The sequence below is a fragment of the Camelus dromedarius genome, chromosome 36, assembly GCF_036321535.1.
Source record: "Camelus dromedarius isolate mCamDro1 chromosome 36, mCamDro1.pat, whole genome shotgun sequence".
NCBI lineage: Eukaryota > Metazoa > Chordata > Mammalia > Artiodactyla > Camelidae > Camelus > Camelus dromedarius.
In genome coordinates this window covers 322,441-338,700 of record NC_087471.1, presented here as the reverse complement: position 1 = coordinate 338,700, position 16,260 = coordinate 322,441, and the positions used below count along the sequence as shown (strand labels likewise).

Below are 16,260 nucleotides of genomic sequence, written 5' to 3'. Positions count from 1 at the left end.
AAGTAGACAACAAAGCAAGAACAAATGGGTAATAAGCAGAGAAATGGAAAACAAAATAAAAAAATCAAAAAGACATGGCAGAGATCAAAAACACCAAAACAGAAATGAAGAATGCCTTTACTTTAACAGACTCATTAGTAGACTAGGCTTGGCTGAGGAAAGAATCTCTGAGCTTGAAGATATGTCAACAGAAATTACCAAACTGAAAACTAAAGAGAAAAAGATAAAGACAGGAAAAAAATGAAACAGAGTATCTAAAAACTGTGGGACAACAACAAAAGGTGTTAACATATGCATAATGTGGGTGTCAAGAGAGATACGAAAGGAACAGAACTATTTAAAGCAGTGATGACTGACAAATTCCCCCAAATTAACATCAGACCCCAAACCACAGATACAGGAAGCTCAGAGAACACCAAGCAGGATAAATGCCAAAACAACGAACAAACAAAACCTACATAGGCCTATCATATTCAAACTGCAGAACAATCAAAGATAAAGAAAAAAATCTCAGAAGATGCCAGAGTAAAAACAAACAAACAAATCAACAAACAAAAAAACCAAAAACCTTAACTATGGAGGAGCAAAGTTACGAATTATGCCCTACTTCTCAGAAAGCATGCGAGCAAAAAGAGAATGGAGAGAAATATTTAAAGTGTCCAGAAAAAATTATAAAACAACCTAGAATTTTGTATTTTGTAAAAAGCGTCCTTCAAAAGTAAGGGAGAAATAGAGTTGCTCAAAACAAACAAAAATTGAGAAAATCTGTTGCCAGCATATCTGTGCTCCAAAAATGTTCAATAAAATTACTTAAAGAGAAGTAAAATGATAGTAAGTCAGAAAGGCAGATCTACATAAAATAAAGAACATTAGAGATGAAGTAAGTGAAGGCAGTATAAAACTGTTTTTTCTTATTTTTAACTGAACTGATAACATTCTGTTCAGAATAATATTAGCAACAATATATAAGATGATAACAGCTTATGTATAAGTGAAAGACAGCAATAATACAAAAGACTAGAGGGGAGGAATTGTAATACTTTGTTGTTATAATGTATTCTCACTACCAATGAAGCACTACCATGTTATTTGAAAGTGTTTTGGATGAGTTATAAATTTATATTGCAAACTTTAGGGCAAAAAAAAAAGTATATATATGTATGTGTATATGTGTGTGTGTGTGTGTGTGTATAATTGATATGCTAAGAAAAGGGAGAAACTGAATCATGCAAAATATTCAAAGCCATAAAAGGTAAAAAAAAAAAAAAACAAACAGAAGACAAAAACAGGAACAAAGAACAAGGGCAATGAATAGACAGAAAATAGTAACAAACATGGCAGGTATTAATCCAATAATCACCTAAGTACCCCAACAAAAAGAGACTGCCATAGTGAATCAAAACACAAGGCCATATTGTATGTTGTCCACAAGAAGTCCACTTTAAAAACAAAGTTCCATTTAGAGTAAAAATAAAGGGATGGAGAAAGACATACCGTGCTAACACTGATCAACAGAAAGCAGGAGTGGCTATATTAATTTCAGCCAGCGCTGACGTGAAAGCAAGTAAGGTAATCAGGGGTAAAGAAAGGCACTGTCTAATGATGAAAGTGTCAGTTCTCCAAGAAGACATAACAACCCTTAGTGTGCATGCACCTGGAAACAGAGCATCAAACTAGCTGACATTGAAAACTGATACAAACTACAGGGAGAAACAGGTCAATCGACTATTATTGTTGGAGACATTTCAACACCTCAGTGAGAAGCGGACAGATCCAGCAGTCAGAAAATCAGTGTAAACACAGTTGAGCCCAGTACCACCGTCATTAAACTAGATACAACATACGGGTAAAGACTGCTTCACCCAACAGCAGCAGCACAATGCACCTTCTTGAGTTCCTCAGGAGCACTTCCCAAGATAGACCACATTCTCAACCATAAAACACATCTTAACAAATTTAGAAGAACAGAAGTGTTCTCAGACCACTATGAAATTAAACTAGATTCAATAATAGAAAGATAGCTAGAATATCCCCAAATACTTGGAGATTAAGCAACACACTTCTAAACATACGATTCAAAGCAGAAACTTCAAGGCAAATTAAAAAATATTTTGAACTAAATGAAAATGAAAATACAATTTACCAAAATGTGTGGGATTCAGAGAAAGCAGAACTTAAAGGGAAACTTATAGCACTGAATGCAAATACTAGAAGAGAGAAAAGATCTAAAACAAAACAAAAATCAAGGCTTCCATTTTACAAAACTAGAAAAAGAGAAAATTAAATGCACAGTAACAGAGGGGAAGATATAAAAATTAGAAGACAAATCAACAAAACTTAAATTAGGAAATTGAGAGAAAAAAACAACAAAATCAAAAACTGGTTCTTGGAAAAAATCAAAATTGATAAATCTCTAGCTGGGATAAAGAAAGAGGATGCAAATCAATAATATGAAAAACGAAAGAAGGGACATCACCACAAAGCCCATATAAAAGGCATCTAGAGGCAAACTACAAAACTGTGATGAAAGAAATTAAAGAACCATATAAACGAACAGATATTCCATGTTCTGAGAAAGGAAGACTCAACATTGTCAAGATGTCAGTTCTTCTCAACTTGCAATTCCAATCAAAATCCCAGCAAGTTATTTTCTGGATATCAGCAAACTGATTCTAAAATTTGTATGGAGAGACAAAAGACACAGAACAGCAAACAGGATACTGAAGACAAACAAAGTTGGAAGACTGACACCACCTGACTTTAAGACTTGCTACAGAGCTACACTAACCGAGACAGTGTGGTACTGGTGACAGAATGGACAAACAGATCAATGGAACACAACAGACAGCGCACAGACCCCCATCAATACAGTAAACTGATCTCTGACAAATGAGCAAAGGCAATAAATACAATGGAGAAAAGACAGGTCTTTTCAACAAATGATGGTGGGACTGGACATCCACGTGCAAAAAAACCAGTTTAGACACAGACCTTACACCTTTCACAAAAATGAAATCAAAACTGACCACAGGCTTAAATGTAAAATAAAAAACTAAAAAATCCTAAAAGAAGGAGGAAATTCAGATAACCCTGATTATGTTGAGTTTTTAGATACAACATCAAAGGCACAATCTATGAAGGAAATAATTGATAATTGGACTTAATTAAAATTTAAAATTTCTGTTCTGTGAAAGACACTGTCAAGACAATGAAAAGACAAGAATATATTTGCAAAAGACATCTGATAAAGTACTGTTACCCATAATATACAAAGAACTCTTAAAACTCAGCAATAAGAAAACAATCTGATTAAAGCAACTTTCAAAAAATAAGACCAAAGACCTTAACAGACACCTCACCAAAGAAGTTACAGAGATAGCAAATGAGCATATGAAAAAATCCTCTATATCAAATATCATCAGAGAAATACAAACTCAAAACAATGAGATGCCACTACGTATCTATTACAAAGGTAAAAATCCGAAGTATGCATTGACAACACCAAGTGCTGGAGAGAATGTGAGCAACTGCAATTCTCACTCATTGTTGGTGGGAATGCAAATTTGGCGGTTTCTTACAAAACTAAGCATACTCTCACCATGTGAGCCAGCAATTATGCTCCTTGGCTTTTACCCAAAGGTGAAAACTTATGTCCCACATAAAATTCTGCACATGGATGTGCACAGCAGCTTTATTCATAATTGCCAAAACTTGGAAGCAACCAACAAGACGTCCTTCAGTAGGTGAATGGATAAATAAACTGTATTATATCCACACAACAGAACATTCAGCATAGGAAAAAAAAATTTAAAAAGAGCTACCAAGCCATGAAAAGAAATGGAGCAAACTTAGATGAATGATACCAAGTGAGCAAACACAACGTGCTATTTTGTGATTCCAACTATATGATGTTCTGGGAAAGGCAAAGCCATGGAGAAAAGGTCAGTACTACCAAAGGTGAAGGGGGAAACAGGGATGAACAGCTGGAGCACAGGCGATTTTTAGGGCAGTGGAACTATTTCGCATGATACTGTAATGGTGGATCTGCACAGTGATGCATTTGCTGAGACCCACAGAATGTACACCAAGAGTGACCACTAAGGTAAACTAGATTTTGGATGATGATGATGTGTCCACGTAGGTACATCGACTGTAAACACACATATCTTCTGGTGTGGGATGGAGCTAGTGGGGGAAGCTGGGGAGAGGCAGGGGGTATATGAGAAATCATATCCTTTGCTCATTTTTGCTGTAACTTGAAACTGCTCTTTAAAAAATAAATTCTATTTAAAAAATTCCACACCCAGCTAAATTACCAACTGGCACTTAGACACTCATATATGGGCACAAAATTTATCCCTTACACAAATCTCTCAAGTTACTGGAGGATACTCTCCAGAAATTGAGAGAAAACACCATAAGCACACAGGATCCAAGAAATAATGTGCTGAAGTCCAGCACAACCCCTGTGAAGGAGGCTGAGCCCCACAGATGGAAGTAAGAGACCCGGGACTCAAGGAAGGTTTTCTCCAGGCTGACTCCACACAACAGAAAGTATAAGGTAAATTACTTCTAGCACAAACATTCACAGCTCTGACATTAAAGAGCTTCTGAAAGTAGAGAAGAAAAGTGGGAAAGATAAAAACAGAAAAGGCCAAAGAAGCCTTTACAAGGAAGACAAGATATCCAGCTTCACACGTAACATGACACTGAGATACCATTTCTCACCTGTCAGATGGACAAAAATCCACACAATTGACAACATATTACCCTGGCAAGACTGTGTGAGAAACATTTATATACTGCTTGTTAACAGGAATGAAAAATGGTACAGAGCCCTTGGAGGGGACCGTGGTGATACAGAATTATATACACGTTTTAAGATTTGACTCAACTCCACCTCTAGAAATCTGCCCCAGCGACACTGGCAGAACAAACGGACGAGCCTATCCAGTGCAATTACTATTTCTAGTAGCAGAAGCGTGCAAACAACTCAAACATCCACATCACCGGCTAGAGAACACACTAACGTGGTTCACCCACACAACGGACCACACCACTCAGTGGTAGAGTCCCGAGCAAGGTCCCTACGTACTGCTCAGGACAGGTCACCAGTACCTACTGCTGAGTGGAAAACTGAGTAACAGAAGAGGAGCCAAGCGTGTACATATTCACTGGGCACTGATGTCAGTTTGTCATCAACCGTGGGTTACATCACCCATATGTGGATCACAGATTTTCCAGTGGGAAACAGAACAAGATCCTTTACTTAGCAGCTACAGCTACATCTATTTGTTGGCTGACGCGAGAAAAGAGCCTAATTTACAAAATCAACTGTTCTATGACTCAGAAAAGTTATTTAAACTGTACCAAACCATGACAGGCAAGAAAACCTATATATACTCAAACCGTTCTAACAAGCTCGTTCAGACACATGTTCCAAAATAACCAATTTTCAGCTTAACTTTGCATGGACTCAGATGGTCCAAAGATGTCAAAGACCAACGACTGCACAAGCAGCTCACCTGGATTAGAAACACTCACCAGTCCCCCTACACACCACACTCACTGCCTCCAGCCCCATCAGCCCGCTCATCCTCCCTCTGTGAGCACCGTCCCCTCTTGGGCAATTTCCCTGGGAGGCTGTCATGGCGACACTCCCCCTGCTGATCAGCAATTTCAATCAGCCTGGCTTTGTATGACCAGCAGTGGTCTCAGGGGAAGGCCACTTCAACAGACAATAAGGGAGCAGGACTTCATAACTGTAATGGTGGAAATTAGGAAATCTGAGAGGTGATGAACACTCTCATTGTACAAGTAGAAAATATGAAAGAGTCCATCTCTAGAGAAAACATTCACAAAGAGAGACTGAAAGCAAAAGACACCAAGACACACGTAAGAGGAAGAGCTAAGTCAAGAAAGGTTTTTTAAAGATGCAATTTATAGCCTCAGACATATAAGCTACTTGCATCTAAGAAATAAATAAATATGAAAACAAAACAGAGCTCCTAGAAATTTAAAATGCTTACTGAAAAAAATTTTTTAAAGGTTGGAAAATAGTAAACTCCCTCGGCAAGAATGAGAAGATGAACATGAGTAACTGGAGAAGGTCTAAAGAAAAAAAACATCAACCTAAGAAGCGTAACATCCAAGTGGCGTGTATTCCAGAGAAAAGATACGGAAGATGCTCAAAGGAGCAACAGAAGTCTCCAGTTAAAGGGTGAATCTACAGACCGAAATGCCTGAAACGATAAACGAAAAAGACTAAAACCAACCCACACTGGCATAAAGTTTCAGAACACACTAAGAGATGACTCTAAAAATATCTAGAGAACAGGGGAAAAAACCACAGGACACACACAAAGGTTCAGAAATGAAAATGGCACCCAGCTTCCCCAAACAGCAACACTGGGACTTGGAAGACAATGAATGGAGCAATGCCTGGAAAACTCTGAATGAAAAAGTTAACTTCTAACCGAGAATCTTCTGCCCAAGACAGAGCATGGGAGAAGAACAGAGACAATGTTGACACGAGGTCTCAAAAAAAAAAACTTCACTGTCTACGTGCATTTTTGAAAAATTGTTATTAGAGACAATTTCAAACATACACAAAAGAATATGAATAGATCACCATACATTCCACCTGCAGTTTGAATAATCAACTCATTCACTGCCTACTCCTGAAACCTCTAAAATTGTACATGCTTCACCTAAGCAAGAGTACACACTAAGAAAGAAAATGCGTAGCATCCAGGAAAAAAGAAAACTCTGACACACAAACGAGGAAAACGGAATTCCAAGGATGACAATGTTGCAGCAGGTCGAGAGGGTAATCAACAGATCAGAAAAGGACAGAAGGTGCTAGAAAGCAGTCTCCAAGAAAAACACGGGCAGATGGACTACCTATCACATTTGCTGTGCAGGAAATTATACTGAGAGGAGCTTTATAAAGCTGTTGGAGGGGTTATGAGACTTTAAGCTGCAAATAAATTTAAACAAATAGAAAAAGATAAAGCAATCATTAAATTACAGGAAAAACAATCTACAAAGAAAGCAATCATACTGCATTACTTGGCTCAAAAGTTCAGTATCTACACGGCAATCAGAAGGGAAGTAACAAATACATTTTTAGCCAAAAACCTCATTAGAAGGCTAATGGGAGAGAAAGATATTATGTGAAAAGGCCAAAATCCTCAACAGATGTCAATATAGAACATCTAAAACTGTCAGATCAGAACCCTCAAAAACTCAAAAAGCAGAACCCCCCCAAAAAACAGAACCCCCCAAAAATAAAATAAAAAATAAAATTGTCAGATCAAGAGAAATTTATAGACTCGTGCTATTTACAAAACTGGAAGGTAAAAATCAGAATGAATGGAAGGCCTACTTTTTGGTTTATGTCAAGTGCACTACTTGACATTTCACCTATGAATTTTTATTGATTTGATCAAAATAAAATCAAAGTTTTCAAAATACTCGAATACAGCAAAAATAGCTATTAATCTGAGTAGTATTATTACCACTCCCTGTACCTATCCGTACAGTCCAAGCATGTCATACAAGGAGAAAAAGCGCAACCTTTGGGAAACTAGTGAAAGTGGAGGCTAACTCTGCAGAAAAAACACATGAGAAAAGCTGCCCTACACAGAAGGGTTTGCCGCCTAGTGTCATTAAGACGACTACTTCGGCTGCCAACTGAGCTCCAACACATTCATAAAGATAAACCCAAGTTGTTTTGAAAGTAGAAATCCCTCGTACGTTGAACTACATATATAAAAGGGATGTAAAAATTCACATTTTTATTCATCACTCGTGCTCTATAACAAACACAGTGTCAGGTACTGGGAGCCCCCTACCGCAGTGGTTTTAAAACATGGCCACCAATTCCCTGACGGTCCTCCCGTGGAGCAGAGTACATGCCTGCGCCCTTGAACCTGGGCAGGCCTCTGTGACTGCCTCAACGAACAAAACCCAGCAGAAGTCAATCTGTGTGTCTGCAAGGCTCCCAAAGGAGAGACCATGCCGCTGGGCCTGCTTCTCCTGGGGTACTCGCTCTGGGATCCCTCATGCAGTAAGTCCAGCCCCCCAACGGCCCACAGAGGGAGAGAGACACCTGGGGCCCTATCTACTGAAGACCCCAGCTTTAGACTTCGAGACGGCATCAGACTAAGGGCACAGCGAAGCCACCACATCCACTCTGGAATGCCTCCCTGGGCTTCTTGCTGCGTGAGGAAAAGAAACCCCTGTTCTAGGTGGGTTTCCCGTATCTGTAAATGGGCACACTCATTACTGATACAGGCGTTTAAAAGAGACTCTGTCCATGGTAACAGGAAAATGGTTACGACAGTTTTATAAATAATACTGATCAAAGGGTCAGCAGTCTCTCTAGAATAGGGTGTGTTGCACGATACACGACCCAGGGTCTCATGTTAAATACCTAGCAAAGGGCCAATTAGAATTTACAGATGACCTACTTTGTCTTCAGCCAGATGCCACATGCTTGAAGAAATACTGAATGAGAAAACCTGAGATCAAAGGCCAGGATTAGCCACCTCTCCCTTAAGAACAGCAACATCTCTTGGTTTTGAAGGTCAAAACCATCTGAAGGTCAGCTCCTTCAGTCACTGACACCATATTACACCATCACTCTAACTCTCTCTCTTCTCCTAGCAAGAAGATGACTTTCAACCAAGAAAACAGGAGTGCTGAATTTGGAATGGCGTGCCTAAACAGAACTTGGGGGTGCAAATTACTATTTCAAATAGAAACATGGGGGTGGGGGTTCACTGATCAACAAAAACCTGGCAGTAATTTTGGCAACTAATGAGAGGAAATAAAAAACATTATATACAGTATAATCAACCAGAACTGTGCTTTCTGCAGAGCAGCTATGATGTGCCAGTACCTCACTAAGCACCTGACACGCACAGGTACACACCATAACAGTTCCATTGTTTAGGTAAGAAAAATCAAGGCTTAAGAAAACACAAAATGTACCGGTGTTTATACAGCTGACGGAAGGATGGGACAGAGCTGATGAGAGCTGGGATTTGAATACTGAACTCTAGGATGACTTACACTTCAGTCTGTCATCACTGTCACAAGTTAATTTTATTGACAAATATTGAACAGTTAAATCAGTATTACCTTTATAAAAGAGGAACTAAAATCAGAGAAAAGAGGCACATAAAAATCTTAATTTCTGTGGCTCTTCTACAAAGGAATTCCAAATACTTTAGTTAATAAATACAATAAATTCTAAATCACACAGCCACCATTTGCAAGATTAGTAATAATTTTGCTAGCATAATATTCAGATTCATTTATCAAAGAACCTTAGTATGTTACAACAGGTTTCTTTCAGTGTTCAAACGTGTATCCGGAATGGAGAAAAACGTTAAGTCCTAAAGAAAATATTACTTACCTATTTTATAGTGTAATCTGTAAGATTTTTATCTTTGTTTTTAGGATGGATAAAAATCATGCAAAGTCTAAACTTCTAGTTGTAGCAGCTGTGTGCCACAAAAATAAGAATGAATTTCTATTAAATGTTCATTTCATTTCCATACACTTCATTCTAGTAAAGTTTTTTCAAATAAATATACAAAACACTAAGTTCATCTTTTTTTCCCTCCAAATGGCTATGAACACCCTAAATCTCACTAAATCTAACGTTCATCTGGTCCCCACACTTTCACTTCTTTCAAAAAAGAACGACAAACCCTGTGTTTACTGTAATTCTATTAAACAAGCATTTATAATTCACCTGCTAACTTTACTGGACATCTTTGCTGCAAGAGATCACAAGAAATTAGTATGATCTCTGCTTTTCAAAAACCTAAATCTGTTCAACATCTTACAATAACCTATAATGAAAAAGAATATGAAAATGAATATATGTACGTCTGTGTATGACTGAAACATTGTGCTGTAACCAGAAACTGACACAACACTGTAAACTGACTATACTTCAATTAAAAAAAAAACCTAACCCTGTTTTTTTCACATGTATATGTACATGAAATTATGAACATCACAAAGCTTTAAGAACAGCAAGCCACTAGGAATTCTATGCAAGTGCTCCTCAAATTTACAACTGTTGTAAACGTGCTGCACTAAAGTGTGAGTGGAACAGCGCTGCCTACCTGCATCAGCTCTGGACCGCTGGCCAGGTGTCTTCCCGAATGGGGTCTTCATTCATCTGCATTTAAGTGAGCAGCAGAGCTGCTGGACTAGGGTGAAAATTCAACTTGAATGCTCCAATTTGAAACTTTCCATAGAATTTCAATGCTGTTGTTATTAATCCATCATCCCAAGTGCCTCCTTTACAAGTTCAGCAAAAATCCGTGCAATCCTAAGTGCTCTGTAAAACAGTGAATAACAGCTCATTACTGGAGCATCACATGGGCACACCTCTCCAAGCGAGCCGTCAGACGTGACGCGCACTGCAAACACAGCGTTAGCTACAATGCACCTTGCCCAGAAGCAATCAGCTTTATCTCCTCGGACCTGGGTGCCAAGGACAGCGCAGGGCAGTGAGAGCAGAGGAGGAACTGGACCCTTTAACAAGGGAAAGTGCAGTTCCTCAGGTCGACTCAACACAGCACAGCATCCGGCCTCCCCTCCTGTATTCCAACCCATTTTGCCAGCAGACGTCAAAAAAGGGTGGATGGCGTAGATGGGCCCAGCCCATCTTCTTGACAGGACACAGTGAGAGAGGTGCGGCAGGAACGAGGTGGAACAAAGCTGGAGGGAGAGGCAGCAGAGGGATCTACTCTAGGACCGAGCACAGCTAGGCGGAAGGTCAGGAAGCCAGCAGCCTTGGGCAAGAGAAGGGATTACAGCCTCTAGTGAGTTTGCAGTTCCCTTTCTGCTCCCAAACTTCCAGAAACCAGAGGGAAAGATCCAGTAACTTCGGAGGAGCCTCAAAGAAATTTCCATACTCATGCAGAAAAGTTAAGTCATCTTATGGAAGCAGTTAATCATTTAAACCAAATTTGGCTCCAGTTTACATCCACGTAGTAAAACACAGAGACATTCTCATAGAACACAAATATCTCCCACAAGTTTCACTGAACCACATGACTACGTTCAGTTCTCCTGTATAGTCATCATGTCTACAACGTATAGCCACGTGCTCACAAGTTTAAGAACTGAAAGGACTGCTGAAGGGAGGAGGAACAGCTCAAGTGGTAAGAGTGCGTGCCTAGCCTGCACAAGGTCCTAGGTTCAATCCCCAGTATCTCCTCTAAAAATAAACAGAGAGGAATGCTGAATTAATTCTCTAGACTAAAAAGTAACAAAATAGTTAAAATCATTAAAAAGCCTAAATAACAAGGGAGAGAAGAATCAGTTTAACTGGTAAGAATTCTTAACTACATAAAACTTATTATTGAAGGAAGACAGATTTAAATACAAATGGATTTTATAGTAAACTCATTCAATGAAATTCACTAAGTGTCTACTGTTTGAAGCTTAGGCAGAAGGGGAGAAACAGTACACAAGCGAGGAAGGAAAATAAATAGTATTTCAGGTGCCAGTAAGTCACACAGGCACCCCTCAGAGACACTGCAGGCTCAGGTCCAGACACCGCAACAGAGTAAACATTGCCATCAAGTGAGTCACACTCATTTTTGGGTTTCCAGTGCATTTGAGAGTTATGTCTACACCACACTGCAGTCTTTTAGCATGCAATAATAGCAGTATGCTGAAAAAACTATGCACATACCTTGATTAAAAATACTTCATTGCTAAAAATGCTATCACCTGACAATTCCAGACTGCCACAATCTTCAAAAAAATGAGGTTGCCTGTGCTGAACGGGGCAGCCCCTTTCCTGAAGGTAACTCTTCCCCACGCCAGGTTCCAAGCGCTCCTCCTGGGAGCTACACCAGCCTGCCTCCCCGTGCCAGCGAGCTGAGGAGACCAAGCCTAGGCTGTCACGACAACGAGGACGGTGACCCAACCTCCCCTAAGAGTCCACCCGACAGCCATGGAAGCCTTGCACTGCTCGGCCCGTGTCAGCCCGTGTCAGCCCCAGAACCCTCAGCCGCCCGTTCCGGTCCTCCCACCCTGACTCACCTTTCCCTGTGGGAACCCCACGGCCCCTGCCCCCACCTGCCCAAACCTCTCCCCCGACTTCGGAAAGGCAGCCAGCCAGAAGAAAACACCCATGTGCGGACCCCGCTGCCCCACAGCTCTCTCCAAGCTGCTGTTCATGTTCCCCACTGTCTACACCACACAATCGCCCCTACCCCAGCACCCCGATGTGGAGGCACACGCCACAGCACTAGCAGGAACAGGCACCCTTCCTGCCGCAGCCACCTCTTCATCCTCCTGCACACACTTTGGAAGATTTGGGTTCCTGGTTTGCTTCTTTTCCGCCACTGTTCTTATCACATTCTTGGCAACATGTGACCCCTTGGTTTTCCCACATCCTCACTTCAAACTACCTACCCAACTCCAGCCCCCTCCATCTCCACAGTCACAACCTCAACCTTCTCATCACCAACACCACGCCTTTAGAATCTTTCGTTTCAAGCATCTCACACTCAAAACCGCCTCTGAGCGTTCTACTTTTCTTACCTTAAAACTCCCACTCCAACAATTCTTTGATGCAACCACTACCTCCAAACTATGGCTTGACCTTCATCTTCCTAGGGGACTAACTGTTCTCATGAACTCAGCTGAAATTCCACAGACGGCCAACCACTATAACGACTCCCTTGCTTTTCTTTTCTTTTTTTTTTTTTTTTTTTGGCAAAACCTTAACCCAATTCCTTGTCTACATTTTAAGCTATTAAGCGTGGCTGAAAAAATTCAGATTTATAATCTTGTATATTAAATGGGCATTCGACAATATTACATCCTCCCTCGGCAGATAAGCTTGCTTTTTGCTGTAACGTTAGACGGAAGTAAACAAAACAGAACTACTCAACTTTCCACCACCAAGTTCACTGGCTGACTGGTACCCTCTGCTACTATAGTGACAAATGAACTGTGTTTAAATTCAACCCTTTCACATGTTTTATCCATCCCATCTCTATATTTTAAATCAATTTCTCTCTCACCACTAAAATACTCTCATACAATACACATAGTATTTCCTGAGTTTAAAAACATCCCGTGACTCTGCTCCTTTCCTCCGCCTCTCTTTACAACGCTACTTTAAAAACTGAAGAATATTTTAATCTATATAAGTATCAATGTTTCCTAATTTAAGAAATCAACTTGGTTCTGTAACATGAAAATTTTAGCTTACTAAACTAAAAAGTGTATGTATGCCTTTCTCACTGGCAGATTTGAGCTTATCTTGGTACAATTTTCTGTTGCTTACCACTTCATTAAAATTTTCAGGATGAACTTGTTATAACTAAAAAAGTGTAAGACACAGGCTGAAGGGTTGCAGGAGCTTCCTGAGTAATATAAAAATGCAAAATTTCAGACAAAAGTCCTTTCTCATTTTTGAGTTGCAATTACTACTCCAATGACCTGATCTTATTTTAAACCCTGAGATAGCAAAATCTCATTATTTCTAACATAGCAGGAGTTATAAGGATTCCGCCCCCCCCACCAATATTACAGAAAATGTTGTCAAATAGAGCTTAATTTGAAGGCCATAAAAAAGACAGTCCTGTATTCAGGACTAAACTCAGTAGACTGACAGCATCATTGGATGAAAGGCTGCTAGAGAATAATGCTGCCTCGTACCAAAGGCTCGCCTCAGATTACCTACTGACTGTAAACGCTGCTTCACAGGCAGGGCTCAAACAATTCAGCACCACTAACAGTGAGCCAGCCACACTCGGCAGGCTTCCAGATGTGACGTGATGCAAAGTACATCGTATCACTTATAAAACATTCCCTCCAAAAATGCTTCACCTAAATCGACAGGAGCTTCCAGACCTAATTTCCAGCTGAAAGGAAATACAGGTGATGTGGGAGCAAGTGAGAAGTCTCTACGAGAAAAATGGGTCGCACTCTTCAAAAGGGCAATGTCATAAGAAAGAAAAAAGGTAGGCATACTGCTCTAGATTAAAAGAGACTAAAAGAGGACAAACCCTGAATGAGAAGTTCAGAGGGCAAGGCTACAGATGACATTTAAAACAAGGGGAGAAATTTAACAGACACTACGTAGTACATGACACGTTATGGAGCTATCATTAACCTTCAAAAACACAGTAATGGCACTGTGGTTATACACGAGAATATACTCATTCTTAGGAAATGCAGGCAGAAAGTTCCACAAGTAGGTTGTCATAATGTCTGCAAGTGGATTTCAAATAGTACAGGGAAAGAAAGCAAATAAAGTGAAAATGACAAAGTATTAATTTCCGAAGCTAAGCGAGATCATAATAACGTTATTCTTTAAACTTTTATTTCAATTTAAAATTTTTCATAATAAAAAGTTGGGGAACAGAAGATCCAGGATTTCCTTTTGCTAAGTCCATCTGTACTAAACAGCTAAGAATCCAGGCATGCAGTTTTGCTAACAATCTCTAAAATGTGTCATGAATTTAGTTTTGAAACTCCAAATTCTCATTCTGTAATGATCTCAAAGGGGATCACAAGATTCTCACAAACTATTTCACAGGAAAACAAGCATCCCGAAGCACCTTCTGTGTGTCACACACTGCTATATACGCACCAACTCAGACTCTACACAAACACCATGAGGCACGTACTACAACCGTTCCATTTTGGAAATTAAAAAACTGTGGCACAGAAATTAAAACAGCTTCACGTGGTCATACAGACTGCAAGTAGCAAGCACTGCTGGGATAAATTTCCTATTTTAAAAATAAACATAGGTTGCAGCCATAAAGGAAAAGGGCACCACAAAAATCAATGACACCGTATTCTGTCCCCAAAAAGGTAAGAAGTGAGTATTTCAACGTTTCAGATATAAAAGTAATAAACACAAAGCAGAAGTTACGTATCAAAATATTTGCTGCCAGCTGCTATCACCAAACAGTGCAATTTATAAAAAGAAAATAAATCGCTAAGGCTGCTGAAGCAAAAGTGCTAACTTCCAAAGAAGTGTCAACCCCTGGATCACTAACGGAAAAGCACACAGGAGTACGAATGGCCAGACACGCCGGGCGTGAGCTGAAGCCTCGGCTGCCAACAAGGGTCTCAGAGCTGCTGCCACGCAGGGTCCGACGTGGTGGGAGGGACGCATGCTATCACCAGTTTTCCTGTGAAAAACGACATACAGCTATAATCTGAATAGGACCCGAATATTAAACAAGACATAATTTTCTTAATTATCATATTGTAGTTGCATAGAAAAAATCCTCATTTTAAGAAGTGTCATGATGCCTGCAATTCACTGCAACTTTCCAATGGCGTGACAACAAAAAAAATGTTAGTACAGCAAAATGTTAGCAAATGAATCTCAATGGAGAACATACAGGTACAACTCAGCCAGTTTCAACCTTTCTGTGTATAGAAAATTTCCTTTAAAAGGTTTGGGGGGAAAGACAGCGGAGAGAGGAGAGCAGCAAAATGTGGAACTGGTGGCAACCACGTGGGTTCACTGTAGGTACTCAACAGTCTGCAACTTACTTCCTAATATATGATTTTTAAAAATAGATTTAGAAAATATGGCAAATATCTGCAATTTCTGAATCTGGATGGTGAGTATACAGATGTTCAACAGCTTATTTCAACTTTTCTTTATGTTTGAAAGTTTTCCCAAAAAAATGTTAAGAGAGAAAAGGGGTCGATGGTTTTAGATTTTGTAAATTTGGAAAGAAAAAAAAGGAATTGGATAACAACGAAGAACCTTCCCAAGTACCTAGAAGAATTTATTAGAAAGTCCAATTACAAATGTTCCGATGCATGGCACCTGAAGTCAGAGTTCTAAAGGCCTCCACAGTGCAGGCTGTCCCTTTGGCTAAAACCTTAAGGACTCAGTTTGAACACAGCACTGATAACTGACCAGCTTTTGGCTATATAATACATACCAGGCAAACACCTGAAGGCCTTCAAAGCCCCAAACTCCCATATCTATACAAACAAAATTATTAAACAGCCTAAATCACTAAACATCTAAACACCAACTTCTAATATAGGAGCTCTTAAGCATGGACAAAATTCACAGGCGTCATGAATCCGGATGGGGGGGGGGGATTCTGTCTTCATTTTCCTCACCTGAAATACAGCACTTCCTTCCACCGTGAAGGCATGAAATAAACCACAGTGCTATTACCAGTACCTCTGACTCTCTCAACAACAGAAATCACAGATCTTTCCATC

At 39.8% G+C, this 16,260-nt stretch overlaps 1 protein-coding gene across 2 annotated transcripts in view; it reads right to left on the bottom strand.

The window, feature by feature from the left end:
* The window catches only part of SPIN1 (spindlin 1), a 66,658-nt gene that overhangs the window by 36,375 nt on the left and 14,023 nt on the right, over positions 1-16,260 (bottom strand). Inside the window, exon 2 of one of the 2 annotated variants that reach the window (XM_031442297.2) lies at positions 10,146-10,363. The exons of the other annotated variant lie outside the window; for it this stretch is intronic. Within the exon in view, the coding sequence (XP_031298157.1) occupies positions 10,146-10,197 (52 nt within the window). The 5' untranslated portion in view covers positions 10,198-10,363. The remainder of the gene's footprint in view (positions 1-10,145; positions 10,364-16,260) is intronic. 2 annotated transcript variants of the gene reach the window in all.